The sequence below is a fragment of the Cottoperca gobio genome, chromosome 19 (genome assembly GCF_900634415.1).
Source record: "Cottoperca gobio chromosome 19, fCotGob3.1, whole genome shotgun sequence".
Classification (NCBI taxonomy): Eukaryota; Metazoa; Chordata; class Actinopteri; order Perciformes; family Bovichtidae; genus Cottoperca; species Cottoperca gobio.
Window position 1 is genome coordinate 12,166,874 of NC_041373.1, and position 14,671 is coordinate 12,181,544.

The window sequence follows — 14,671 nt, forward strand, 5'->3', positions numbered from 1 at the left end:
CTATAGGGTGTTGTAGCCATGCCTGGCTGCCGCTGTTCCTGTCAGTCATGACAGGGTCACATACCATCATCCTACCCCTGAAGAGAAAATGACACCTAGCTAAAAGAACCACTGTGTGTAAAATAAATGTGCCTCCACCTCCTCATGGCCAAACTGTCTAAGCAACATTATGGTAAGATTAGCTTTGCCATATGGCATATATTATTCATGAGAGGAAAATTAAACGTATCTAAGGTTGTGTTATTACAGACTTGATGACTGTCTGTGGGTTTTTATTTTCTCTATGATGAAGCTGGGCCCATCTGCATACCGTAAAACCCACAGGGAGCCACACCAATCATAGAAACTCTCCCCTACCCTATTGTCACCTTCATCTGCAAACTTCAAAACACAAAAAAAGGAAATAATTTTGTTCAGCAGCTTCAATCACAATGTGTATTGCTCAGTTATAGATTAAAAGCGGAAGACTTGCTTTAAAAGGAAGAAAAAAAGTCCAAGACAAAAGAGAGCGACAGGCAGGGGGAGGTTAAGAAAAGGGCCAGCTACTGAGTTGACAATTGAGTTATAATATCATGTCCTTTATGAATAATTAATTTGATGGCGCTAAGGCCCCATAGAAGGTAGATTAAATTAGTTCCGCCATGTCTTAAAACTTAGATATGCTTCATTAGTGTGGAAGATGGTTGCAGACGTGTTGGGTATTCACTTAAGCCTGTTTTAGCTAATGATGAGGAACAGGAGACACTTTATCACCCAGCAGTGATGCACGGTTATATTACATTTAGTATGAATTCAACACATGTGTGTCACAATATCCAATACGTGTAATTGTACCCGTTCTTCTACAGTACCGCTAAAGTGCTCGCTGTCTAACAACCGTCAGATGATAGAAAATGCGTTTGGGACGAACAGAGATCTTCCCCGGTACATTGTGAATAACAAAACCATTTTATAGATCAGCAGGAGGAGAGCTAGCTAGAGCTAGCTAGAGCTAGCTAACGTTAATGCAACGAGGTTCCATTGAGTTACATTATGATGCGTTCAAGCTCTATTTAGTAAAAAATAGTAGTTTGAATATGATTAGTATTAGGTGAAAGGAAATTATAACGTTATCATGTGTGATCCTTCAGCTTTTAGGAGATGTTTTCACAGCAATATAAAATAGATATTTAGAAAAGGGAATTATGTTTACTTCCTCACAAAAAACAATATAGGATATGTAATAAAGAAGTGTATATTGAAGTACACAAGATCTTTTTTTAATTTTCTTTTATCGTGTAATTAGGAATTGGTCATTTGACTAGTATTGGTATCGACTATTACATTTGTGGTATTGCGATATCCCTAGTTCCCTCTATGTCTGCTGGTCAGGAGATTTATTGGATGTATTGGAATCCTCTTTGTGTATACACTTCTGGATTTTAAGTAATGAAATATGCAGACTTATGTGTTTTGTCAGTATTAAAGCAACAAATTGAAGTTGCTTTTTGCAAAAACTGTTTTATTAGGAACTGCTGGGTGCTGCATTTTTTAGTTTTGTCAAAATAAGTGATTGTGTTTGTTTTTATTGTTTGTAGTAAAAAGATCTTTGCAATGTCCTAATGCCATCCTCACTGGGAATCACTGAAGTCATATTTATTGTACTGGAAGAAAAGCCTTCTTTCTAAGATGGGGCTTTTCAATGAGAATCCCTAAAGGATGGAACTGCTTGGAAATGACTATTTTGTATGTTGTTAAGCAACAATATAAAGTAAGCACAAATAAACAAAGAGCTTTTACATGCCCTCACATGTCGTGCCATGTTGTGTGTATCCACAGTGGTAGCTGACAATAATATGCCTTCAACCCTGTGGCCCCGGTCATTGTTAAATGAGGCGCATGATGTGTCTCTCGTTTGTGAGTTCCCTCTGTGCTTCGTATTCTCCCTATAATGGCAGTATTATTTTCCCTTTACCAGAGCAGGGAAGTGCGGTGGTATTACCCTAAAGTAAAACACAAACTTCTGTTTGTGCTGTCTGTCGGAGCAGACACAATGACGCAGTGTTCTGATAACAGGCTTCACTGTTGCTCGCTCAAAAGAAATCGTCAGAGCACCTTTAGATTTGGCAAAGGGAATTTGATGTATCGTCTGTGCATAAGAGGGCAACTGTGCCTGTGGCAGTGAATTGTGAAAATAATTTAATGCACGCTAGCGATACAAACTGTTGAAGTGACGCTGTAATACAAGAAAGGAGCATTTTATATTCAGTTCTCACATACGCGACAAATAGAGGACGAGTATTCTTTTTTCATATCTCTGTCGACAGAAAGTTGAACGAGCCTTTCTTCCTTTAAGTTAAAGGAAAGTGATGCTTTTTACAATCTTGTTCTTCGATGTGTAGTTGTATGTCCATCATTCCTATCAGTTGTTGTTACTCTACATCAGGGAATAATGCAGAAATAATGCAAGTCCTCTAAAGTGATCAGACAGATTTTACACAGTTTCTCAATATAAGGCTAATATTTAAACCACATATTTGGATAGAAGTAAGGAAAATGCAGCATAAAGCTTATTGGAAATGGTTAATTTGTGCTAATGGTGGTAAGCAACAACAACAACAACAAAAATATATATAGATTTATATTTATAAAGATTTATAAATATATGTTCTGTCACCAGTGTTGGTCCTATCAGAGGCTCTGATTGGTTCTCCTGCTGGGGAAACAGCCTATTGGAATCACTGCACCAAGGTTGAGATGTAGGCTTTAGAGGGCTCAGACCAGGTTGGCATTAATCTAGCATTGCTTTCACTATTACATGATCTCTTGAATCAAATTAGGATTAAGCGGAACATAACCATAAACTAGTTGCAATACTAATTAGTACCAAGAAAGGGAGCTCCATTCGCAGAGATTGAACTGGCCTTTGTGGTTCACCCTGTCACTCTACAGCCAGCTTCAACACTTAGCCCAGCTCTCTCCTTTTTTTTAGCTGTGTTTTTGCGAGCTCTTCTTCAGCGTTTGAGTGTTAATGAATTCAAAGTTTGAGGAAAATAATCTTTAAGTGTTTCCAACTGTCAGATCCTGTCAGTGCAACCACTTCTAATGGCCTGCGCCTTCCATTCAGGCTAATGTTTGATGTCTCGCTTTCATGCCCTCCTTTTTCTCCTTTGCTAAATTGCTGCCGACAGTCCCGTGTCCCCACAGATTGTTTGTTTGTTTTCGACCATGCTTGTTTTACATATCATCGACGTAACGAGGATTCATTTAGTGTGCTGTTAATGGGGGAAGGGAGGGAGCGGTTCATTGCTTTCTCATATTCAAATAGGAACGTTGATCGCGAGTCAGGTAGCAATCTGCTGTAGCTCTGACTGTGCTCAGGAACATGTGGGGCGTTTGAGAAGCGATGCCAAATGTTTTCCTAAAAGTAGTACACATTTGTTTATGTCCAAACCACTCGACGGGGAACAGCTGGGCAGGAACAGTCGAGCTCTGTAAGGCGGCGCATCTTCGTCAGTTAGAACAGGAGTGGCGATCAAGCGCCGATCAAGACAGTCTAGAAGCTCCTTTGTGTGAACTTCACTCAGCGTTTGCATCCGTTCTAACTTTTAGCTCAAACGGTAGGGCTGGGTGGGCGAAGCACATCACGCAAGTTATTTAATTCATTTAGCAACAAGAACCTATTATCAGTCGGTGTCGAAAAGTGCTAAATACTCCCAGCACTCTGAAGAAAAAAAAATGGAAGGATGCTCCCAACAGGCCTTATCAAAACATGCAAATGAGCTTGACGCCACGTCCGATTTTGACAAACATAATTAAGGTGTTCCAATTCGGGACATGTTAATAAAGAAGACTTCAGGCCTCCCCCAGGTTTTCACTAATCATAAAGCCTTAAAGCTTTGTGTGCAGGTGTGTGTAATTGTGTGTGTGTGTGTGTTTTCTCTTCCCCCATCTCCCATTTTATTGGATAATGAACTGCTGAGGAGTGTTAGATCTCCTTTCGCAGTCTTTCGCTGAGTTTGAGGAGATAGGCAGGGAAGAGCTGCCCGAGGTGTGGTGTTGTACAGATAATTAAAAGGCAAGAAATGTGTGTTTCGCTCTTTGATCTGCCTGTCAACTTTCTGATTAGAGACGTGAAAGCCTTTAATCAACAGTAATGTGATGATTAACGCTCCTAAACTGTTGAAAATGAACCAGAGGAACGTCAAGTTTCCGCTTTCTTCTTCTCTCCTCCGCCGTATATCTCTTCCTGAGTCCATTTCCGACAAACTGGCAAACTTTTCTCCCCCGTCAGTTCCACAAGCGGATGTTAAATCAGATGTGGTGTTTGATTAGGATTGATTGTTTTCTCCTACATTTTAGTCTCTCTAGTCTCGGCATCATTGGGAGAGCTCAAATTTGCTCAATGTGTCAACAGAATATTTATTATTATTATTTGTCTTTGCTCCGGTCTTTTGTATTTATACACAACTGTGACCTTCAGCTTAGATATTGGTCATTATGTTATAACAATGCTCATATGCTGTGGCGCCATCATTTATACAGCTACTCAGCTGATAATAAAATCAAATCATTTAAGTTGCAGACTAAAGCACTTAAAATCTGTTTTTATTGAGTAAAGTTCGATGTTATTCATGTGCTATTTAAAAATATATATATTTCCGTTGCTATGTGGCCAGCACAATTGTGTGACACAAATGTCACCACTATGAATAATGCATACACAAATTAGCTCATTCGAAAATTAGTTTTAATTCTACACTTCATTCACTACAATTTTGACCAAATTTAATCAACACATAAAAAAAATTTTTTTTCCCGAGCACTGGAAATGGAATTAATAAGTCCGCTCTGTTTGAGCTTCACAATTGACCAATCGGGATACGCGTAGAATAGGTGTACGGGCTGACCAGTCGTCTGTAGAAATTCCGTGTTTTTTTTTTAATTGAAGACCTCAGAAAGCAATGCTCCTACCCACGCATTGTTGCATGTGGGGCAATCACAGCAAGCACCCAAGTCCATTAGTTTTCATTTGGATGGTTCAGTAAGACTGGTTGATTAAGTCCAGGCAATTTGCTTGTAGGAACCCTCATTCTCCACTCACCCCTCCTGCTTCTCACCCCGCTGCCACCAGCAGGGTTGTCGTTCAGGTTCATTTAATCTGGTTTGTTAGAAATGTTAACACAATAGCTTTGTGGCAGTTTATATGCCTTGGCACAGCATATGTAGTTTTGCTGTAGTTTTATTATGACATATCTTTGCATTAAAATGCTCTTAGACATGCGACTGTATTGTTAATTACACTTAACAGTACATGTTCTGTTGACATTGTTACTAACCCATGGAAAGCAATGCAATATATGAGTGGCCGCGTCAGAGTATCTGCATCTGTGTCCACAGGGACGTGAAGGTACGGGTAATTTCATAAATGTAAAACAAGCTATTTCTTCCCAAGCCTCATCAATTCTCATTGAATAAGGTGTGAAGGACACTTTGCTGTTAAATCTTTTTTTTATTTTTTTATCTGGTGATCTGAGAATTTGAGGCTGAGGTGAAGGGAAAAGAAGACGGGGAGCTCAAATAGAAGGGAAAATCTAGCTTTCAGTTCTCTGCACTCCGGTTCAGCTTTAAACAAATGCTTCTATTAACAGCTGCTCTCCTGCAGGCCCGGTCATTTATACCCATTAAACTTGCGTCTTATCACCCATAAGACGCTCCTACGTCTCTCCATCCTCCAATTGTCTATAATCAGCCATTTAAAACAGCGGTGGACATTTCTTTTGCTCCTTGCTTCGGTCTGACGGACAGGCAAACGAGGCGGGAGGAGGAGGGACGAGGGGAGGAGAGAGGGATATTTTCTATGGAATGATGAATAGGCCAAGTTGAGTGGCTGACTAACTGAGATCTGTCTTAATCAGAAGTGATTTGTCAGAACAGGAGCTCTGCGGGGTCAGGGCGCAGGCGATGAATAAAACAGATCCTGGCGGAGTGAAGAAAGGCCCCAGAAATCCACCCTGACTGCCCACCACCACTCATACACTTGCAAGGGGAAACACCGTTGCATGGTCTAAGTCAGGGTGGACTGGTATGGCTCTGCCTCTCCCTGCCTGGAATATTACTTGTCTTTGGCCTTTTTTAAGTGCTTATACTGTTAGTGCCTCACCTAGCTAACACTACTTATGCAGTGTGCCGTTAAAGAGGAATCAAAGGTGATCACACAGGGTTGTTGAGGACAATGCGCTTCCTCTCATGAAACACTAGGAATCTATTTGACTCTTTATTAAATTTACTCTAACTCTTTATTGCCGTCCTGCGAAGTGACTGTTCCTGATTAATATGCGATAGAGTCTGCTATTATTATATGGGACCTGTCATAACATCGCTGAGCCCCCCAGATGCTACATGCCCCCCCTGTGACCTAGGATTTGGCACCTCTTTATTTTTGAGCTATTGCTCAGTGCATAGGCGCTAGCCTCATGGCCTGTGGGCTCAGCATTACAAATACATCCCAGTGTGGGTACAACTTTGATGGAGGTGATGAAAGTATGCCACCAGGCAGTTGTAGACTTGAGAAGTCCTAAAAAAAAAAGCTTCTCTGGAAGTGTACAAAGACGGGTAACTTTATTCACCTGGGAGTCACAGGCATAAGTTGACTGCTGCACTGTGTGTGTGTGTGTGTGTGTGTGTGAGAGAGAGAGAGTGAGATTGAAAGAGAGAGAGAGAGGAGAGAGAGAGAGAGAGAGAGAGGGAGGGAGAGAAAATGTATGGTCTAGCGTTTATCAGGCTCCTCCTTACTTCCCCTCAACCCTCCCATGGGTTTCCCTACCCCGTTTGTTAAGAGTGTGTGGCTTGTGTCCGGATACAAGTGTGTGTGGTAACCTTCAAAAAGTGGTCTCAACTGCTTAATGAAAAGGAGCTGTGCTGAGCCTCAGAGCACACCACTGTCAGGTCTTGTACCCTTTCAGCTCTGGGGACGGAGGGAGCAAGGCAAAAAACGCAACACAGAAAGAGAGAGAGCCCTCAGACAGTGTGTAACTGCTCTGAAACAGCTCCTGTACAATAGATGATGCCTCCAATTAAATGTGTCCATGGACTGGAGAAAGTGGAGGTTTGGATGGTTACCAGACTTGTTGGCTTTCTGAAAGCGTATTGTCCTGAGCCATACTGAGCGGAAATTGGCATTTCATAATATTTACATTTTTTTTTTTTCCTTCTCGTACCTGAAGGTAAGAGAAAATAAGTGAGTCTTTGTGATGCTATCACAAAGAAAAAAAACTAAGAAAAGCTGCAAAACGTAAGCTGGAACTGGGTCTTTTTATTAAGAAATAAAAGATTATTGAAACTATTTTTCTGTTCAAGAACCCGAGTGGACAGAAGTGTTTCCCTCCAACTGTGTCTGGCTCGTTTTATGGTGCCTTATTGTTCTACACTAGTAAAGTTAATCGTCCAGTAAATATATTTTCCGTCCACCATATCATGATTAGAAAAATGGTGAGAAAAGTGTTGAGCTGGGATAAAACAGAGCTGGACTGTCAAGTGTGTGTGTCTAATCCCTGATCCAGACATTATTCCCCCCTCAATCTAATTTGTGCCTTCGACTTTCCTATACTAATTCTTTTCTACAGTTACATTAGAGCAATGAGTTGAATTAAGGCTCGCTGGAGTGAGTGTAATGTAATGGAATAATGGGCTTGTTAAATGGACCTTTGGGTATGGGGATCTTTAACAAGTGAGTCAGAGCAAGGCCTCTGGGCCAGGGTTATTTAAATTGTTAATAGCTGTTTAAACAGGAGGGGAATATTTTAAACACTAACGAGCAACAAGTCAGGGGTATTAACGCTAAACTATTTCTCCTCTCCTGCTATGTTTTTTTATCAGCCGTACATTTCTCTTTTTGTTTGAATACTTTTGCGTCGTAGTCATAAAAATCTAGATTCGTTTTTGATTTCACGCTGTAAAAACGTGAATATGTACGTCAACATTGCAAAAGTCCAAATTTAAGGGCAGTGACAAACATACAATTCAGTTCAGTGTATTTTTCCTAGGTATTGACAGTTTTGAGTGGAAGCCTTGTCTACGTCTAGTGTTTGAGGATGATGATGATGATGAAATAGCATCTCACGAGTTGTTTCTTGAGGAACCTGTCATCATTCTTTTACCTTCGACTTTTTGTTTTTAACTCAATATTTTTGCCCCATTTGTTGCCCAGTAACTGATGACTTTTTACACAGTCCACTGGACAGCAGGACTTAAATAAGATGAATGGAAATGTAGATACATGCCAGAGAATGAGTAATGCAAAGGAAGATGCATGATAAAGACAATAAACACCATACGCTCCCTCGGGAGGCGTTGTGTACATCCCTAATGGCTCAGTGTGGCGGCGGTGGCGGAGGCGGGGGGAGTCTTGAGAAAGGCCTTTATGGCGACACAACCAAGGGAAATGTTAAACTTAACAAGCTATACTTTTTTCGATTTTATACAACCCTCATTCTGGAGATCTATTGAGACTGTCACTGAGCAGAAATCATGTTTTCAATGTGATATAATTTGTTTTTCTACCAATAACACATCATATTCTTTATTAGCTAGAATTTGCTTACCATCTTGTATTATGACACTGCTCTGGTAAATATGCCATTTTCTCTAAAGACTGTAGAAAGGTCTCCCTCTTGATCAAGGTTGTGCTCTCGTAGCTCTCTTATTGCAAGGCAAAACAAATGTAGTGTAAAGAAATGTATATTTTCTGAATGTTTCTTCAACAGCTGATACATTTGTCAAGGACAACCCATTTGCGTGCGGAAAGTCTGTACAACACTTCAGTGTGTAGAGCACTTCTGGAAACCTTGGTTTCAAATCATTCTCTAGACAGCACCAGAACTCAGCTACTCCACTTCCTCTTACACAGAAACCTGATTCGACTGCGGTTCAAGTCTCGTCCACTGAAACGCATCTTATTGCCAAAACTATTTCGTTTTTTTTCTCTTACCTGAACGTTCACGAAACCATGATTGTCTTTCAAAAAAAACAGAATGAGTGTAATGATTTCTCAGTGCTTAGGCTAAGCTATCATCGGAGGCCTTTTCTCCTCCTACCTCATCCATCTTTTCACACGTTGCAAACCTTTCCAATAATGCACTTGGCATAAAAAAAAAAAAAACCTCAGCTGCTGCAGTCCTTGTCACACTCATTTATTAAAAGAAAAAATCCACAGCCCTGACAGAGATAGATAGATGTGCTTATTTGTCTCTTTAACAGAAGAATTCTGCAACAATTCCCTTCCTGTTTATCCCTTGTTCTTCTCCAATGGGGACGGGGGAGGGCTTGTATTTTTATGGTTATTAATACCTGCACTCAGTCTTTTAATCTGCCCTATTTGTCACATGTGACTGTCTGACTGCACTGTTTAATCTGGGTATCCTTCAATCTGTCTCGTCCCAGATTAGAAATTAATGAAGGCAGGAAGAGACACATTCGAGTCACTTACAGTGTACGTAGGGGGGTAAAAGGGACGGGATGAATGGGAGACGAACGTCGTTCATTTGACAGTGCTCTCTCTTTTTTCTACTTTTTCCCTGATCCCCTTTTCTCCGTCTCAATCTCTGTCTCTATCTTTTACTCTCTTTCTCTCTCTCTCTCTCTTCTCTTGTTTAGCTGCCAGATGTAGCCCATTTTTTGCACTGCTCCCCCCCCCCCCCAAACAGGCGCTCAGCACGTGGGCCCTTTGGTGTGCGGCACCTGTGTAGTGTAATACAGTCAGCAACTGCGTTGTTTATTCCGGATTTGTTTGGTGCGCTTGAAAGCCTGTCTTTGATCCATGCAAAGATTCTTCACTCCTTTTCCTTTTTTTCCTGATTCATCCTCAGCTTCCCTCATTTTTAAACGCTAATGCTGTAGCAGTATGGTTACATTAATGGCAGCAGTGGGGGGGGGGGGTTGTTGGTGGGGGCAGGGGCAGCTTGTTTGGTTTATCTCTTCCTTTTTTTGCTTTCTTTTCTCGTCCCCAACCCGAGGGACAGGAAAAATGACAGTGACCACTGACAAGCTTGTCAGGTGCCTTGTCGGGGATGTTTTATAACTGTGCGTTAATGTGTTTACATCTACAGCTGACGAGAGGCATTTAAAAAAGAATGGCTTAATGAATATTGCATTGGCTGAGTGGACCCCGCTGGCAGGCTAGATGCTGTGGGGTATTGTTGCCTAGAACTTGTTTACTTACTTTAGCATTTTAAAAAGGTTAAAAATAAATAAAAACACTTCCCATAACTGCAATGTACTACGATCTGCCCACCTGACTCTCCCTGTAGACGGCGTCGTCTCTGTTCACTGGACAGTTAAGGTACAACATGTTGTACAATGAATGCTCTCTCTATTAAAAAAAGACTCACTGAGTGAATCCAGGTGTATAATATTGGTTTCACATTATCAAATCACAATGGTGAGACATAGAATACATTGTTTTATTCTGTTGATACATGATCCAAAAGTGAGTACATATCGTTATATGTTGCGGGTATTCCTTAAAATATAGGTACGACATTTTTGTGTGCGTAAGAGAAGCCATTTCCACCCTTTTTTTTTTTTTTTTTTTTTAAAACATGTAATTTCACAAATGTCAGACACACTTTTCTCACACTGCACCTGCTTTCTCTTACAGAACAAGTGGGTCAGGAGATTCTTGGCAACCTGCACAGTGACCGTGAGAAGATCCAAAGAGCCAGAGAACGGGTGAGTACGCACATGCCACCTGCACGCACTCATCTGCTTATTCTAACAAGTGTTTGTGAGACCGTAAAGGCGTGACTGCTGGTTAGCAACATTGACAACATTCACACACTTTCTGCATGGTTTGCCAAGTACACACACACACACACACACACACACACACACACACACACACACACACACACACACACACACACTGTCTGGGGTTTGCTTACACGTGAGTCAGCAGAATTGAAGTATTTGCATACTTAGTGATAGCACTGTGTTGCACCCGTGCACATATTATTAATCACTATCACCTCACGCTTTGCCACGTTGCATGCAGTGAAATCAGCTCGTGGCTGTGTATAGTTGGAACCCGTGGATCTTTCTCCAGGATATTCCCGCTTTTCTGCCTCTCACCTGAATGGGGGATAACTTTGCCAGCTGCCATCCTTCCTCACCTACCCTCCTTTACTTTTCAGCACTCTCCTCCAGTTTCCTTCTCTCCTTCCCACTTTCCCTCAGAGAGTCGTTCCCCCTCAATCCTTAGCAATGGCCCTCCTTACATTCATCCAGTCAAACAGACAGTTAGGCAGAGACAGAGAACACAGGAATGGGGGCCCAGCGAGCACTGACGGCACCCTCAACGCAGAATGCTTAAACACCACAACATGGCAGTGGGCCTTGCACAGGCGATTTCAAAGGAAATCAAACATCTCCTTTCAAAACGGTCCACAGTGTCTACTGAGAGTACCTGCTCTCTGTTTCTTTTGCTCTCTCTCTCTCTCTCTCTCTCTCTCTCTCTCTCTCTCTCTCTCTCACTCACCCTTCTTCCCATGAGCCCCCCCCCCCCCCCCCCACACACACACACACAGTGGTTTAAAGGCAGTTTATGGGGCTATAGTAAAAGGAAATGAAGATGTAAAGACACAGGATGGAGGGGCTTGTCAACAGTGCTTTTGCATTAAAAAGAAGGTGAAGGATATTCAGTTTTAACATTAATGCCAAGCCATGAACAATACACACACACACACACACACACACACACACACACACACACACACACACACTTTTGTTTTGCTTTTATGGTACAAATAGAAGTCAATGTCATACAGAGGCCGACAGGTAGCGCGGGGGGGGGGGGGGGGGGGGTTATATCCTTGAATCAATAATTCTACGGTGTAAAATTATTAATTTGACGGTGTGAATTATTAATTTCAAGGGAACAAAATAAGCAATTTGTGTGCATAAATTATTAATTTGTTACCCCAAATGAATACTTCTGGCCTAGTAGGATTAAATCAGGTTACCACATTTTCCCTCTCCTTACTCTATGGATGAGATGCACATATTTCCACCATAGCCCATGATCTTTGCATTATTTGTGTATTTATATGTAGCAAGAAATTAGGCATCATAAATAATTTGAGGGCACCTCAACACTGAAACCATCTAGAATATAAATAAGTACTTTTAGGGTAAGATTCAATCATTTAAGAACTCATATTATTAATATGAAAGTATTAATTGCGTATTTTGATGAACCAAATGTTTCCATCACCATCCTCCGTAAACTCACAAACTTTAATACTCCAATAGGAGTCTCTTCATTTTGCACTTTTCATCCTCAAGTCTGAACTTTTCCTCTTTTCTTTTCTAAACGCCTTCTTTTGTTCTGCACTATAGATTAGATATACATACGGATATTGATCAACTACTATTTAGAATTTTCTACGCGAGTAAGCTTTATTTTATAATAATGTAAACAGAATATGTATGGATTTGAGTTCTGTAAAGTGACCTAAGGGTGTCTCCGCTGTTCAAATTGAATCCTCTCGTTCGTTCCATATAGGCAACCGCAGTTAATTTTAGACACTCAACTGCACTACAATTTCAGTTGGTTTCCATTTCAGGTTAAGGAGGAAAGCATGAGATTTAGTGAGAGGCTGTGGAGAGAGAGAGAGAGAGAGAGAGAGAGAGAGAGAGAGAGAGAGAGAGAGAGAGAGAGAGAGAGAGAGAGAGAGAGAGAGAGAGAGAGAGGGAGATGGAAAGAAGGAATGATTCAGAGAGAGATGTATTTTGGGAGAAAGTGTGAAGTATCTAGGGGACAGATCTGTGAGTAGAGGCAGACATCAGGCAACTGCAGGACTTGTTGTCTTTGCCAGAGGGCCCATACCCCAGGTCCCCCACCTCCTACCCTGTACCACATGCATCCTTGGCTCTCGCAACCTGCATCGCACCAATCCAGGCTGCCAGAGGGTAGGAAGGAAGGATGGAAGAAGAGGAAAAAAGTAGCAGTAAAGGAGGGGTGGGAAGAGAGGGCGAATTGCAAGGCAAGAGACACGACTGCAAGATGAGCCAGAACAAACAGGAACAAGAGTGATGCTGGAACCATTGTAGAAAAGAGGAAGTGAGGAATTAAAAATAGATTCAGTGTAATACGCTGATGAAACGTTCTGATTACACTTTATTGGGAAAGCAGTTTATTATCTCAGGGAGATGACTCCAGAGAGAACCTCTCTGCAAAACAAATTCTCCCCAGCACTGCCTCATCATCCTCTAGAAATGCGACTGCAGGTAGACTGCAATGTCAGCATTTTTTCTTTTCTTCTAACGGTCACACTCGCACCTTGGTGGCTTCATCTCTGCCAATTCCTTTTCCCAGTGAAAGTACCTACACCTGATAGGAGTATGAAATGAAAACATCTCCCTGACCCCTGGGAGAGAAAAATAAGAGAGAAGACAAATATCTGAGGCAATTAGCCCTGAATAGCTATGTTCATTATTTCTAGTGTGTAAAGGGCCCTTCTTCTCCTTTTCTTACAGCATTTCAATGTTTGCGTTGCAGCAAGTTAGAAGGACACGTCCTCCTTAGTGGGAATCTGCTGTTGACTACTAGTTTAAAGTCTTTATCTATCATAACAATAACCAGCTCATGGTGTCTCTAGTGTATAGACTCTAGAAAGTATACAGCTACTTGTGTCTTGGTAAATCTAGCAGCTTCATCTGAAAGTATCTTTAGTAGTTTAGTAGTACTTGGCTCAGGTGAACCAGTAACCTAAAGGTACAAAAAAAAGTAAAACTTCTTATCAAAGGATCTCTCTATTTCTGCAACCAACAACTTTGTGTGGAAGGATAAAGTGTCAAACTTTAGAGGTGCCTTCTGACACTGCGTACTTGAGGTCAGTAGTACAAGGCTGTGCAACAGTGTAGCCTTGCACAAGCACACATAGTATTATACGTAGACTGTGTTTAATAAACTTGAGAATTGTTTAATCTGAACGGATACTAAAACCTGTCTTTCATCGCTCCCCCCCCCCCCCCCCCCCCCCCCAGCTGAGAGAAACGGACGCCAACCTGGGCAAGAGTTCTCGCATCCTTACCGGCATGCTGAGAAGGTAAGAGGCAGGTACGGACCTCGTTTCTGCACCTCTCTGTATGTAACTGTGCTTTGAGCTTGCTCCGAGTAACCCATCACCACTGGTCACGAGTTAAATTGTGACCACTTGAGTGGAATTTTATTTGGATGACATCCAACAAGGTGCAGCTACAATATATATATATATATATATATATATACTGTAGACGCAGCACTTTTCTGCAGTATAACCAACATTTTAATTCTGATTTCCAATGATCCTGATGTGTTGCATGTCCTATTTATATGACACTTACTGTATGACTGCTGTGAATGCCTGATACATGTGATGGTGTTATGTGTTAAGTGCTTGGGTAGACTGAGCTACTGAGTAGGCCAGCATCAAAAAAGGCTGGAAAAGACAAGTGTGCGCACTCTCCATGTCTCCATTATTTTTCTTCTCTTTGCCTTTTTAGTTTTTCACGCTTACAACCAATATCCCACTTACAGTCTTTGTCTCTTTTGCCTGCTCGCTCATGCACATGCAGCGCCCAACAATCGCAAATGCAAGCATTCACACGCAAATATTTCAATAGTCTTTGCATTATCTTATGCACCCGCCACCTT

At 41.5% G+C, this 14,671-nt stretch overlaps 1 protein-coding gene across 4 annotated transcripts in view; it reads left to right on the forward strand.

Annotated features, from left to right (window-relative positions):
• vti1a (vesicle transport through interaction with t-SNAREs 1A) overlaps positions 1–14,671 on the forward strand; it is a 110,056-nt gene that overhangs the window by 60,990 nt on the left and 34,395 nt on the right. For 2 of the 4 annotated variants that reach the window (XM_029457117.1, XM_029457119.1), the window contains 2 exons: positions 10,637–10,707; positions 14,023–14,095. In XM_029457117.1, coding sequence (XP_029312977.1) covers positions 10,637–10,707; positions 14,023–14,088 — 137 coding nt within the window. In that variant the 3' untranslated portion in view covers positions 14,089–14,095. The remainder of the gene's footprint in view (positions 1–10,636; positions 10,708–14,022; positions 14,096–14,671) is intronic. The other 2 variants (XM_029457115.1, XM_029457116.1) reach the window with 1 other exon arrangement.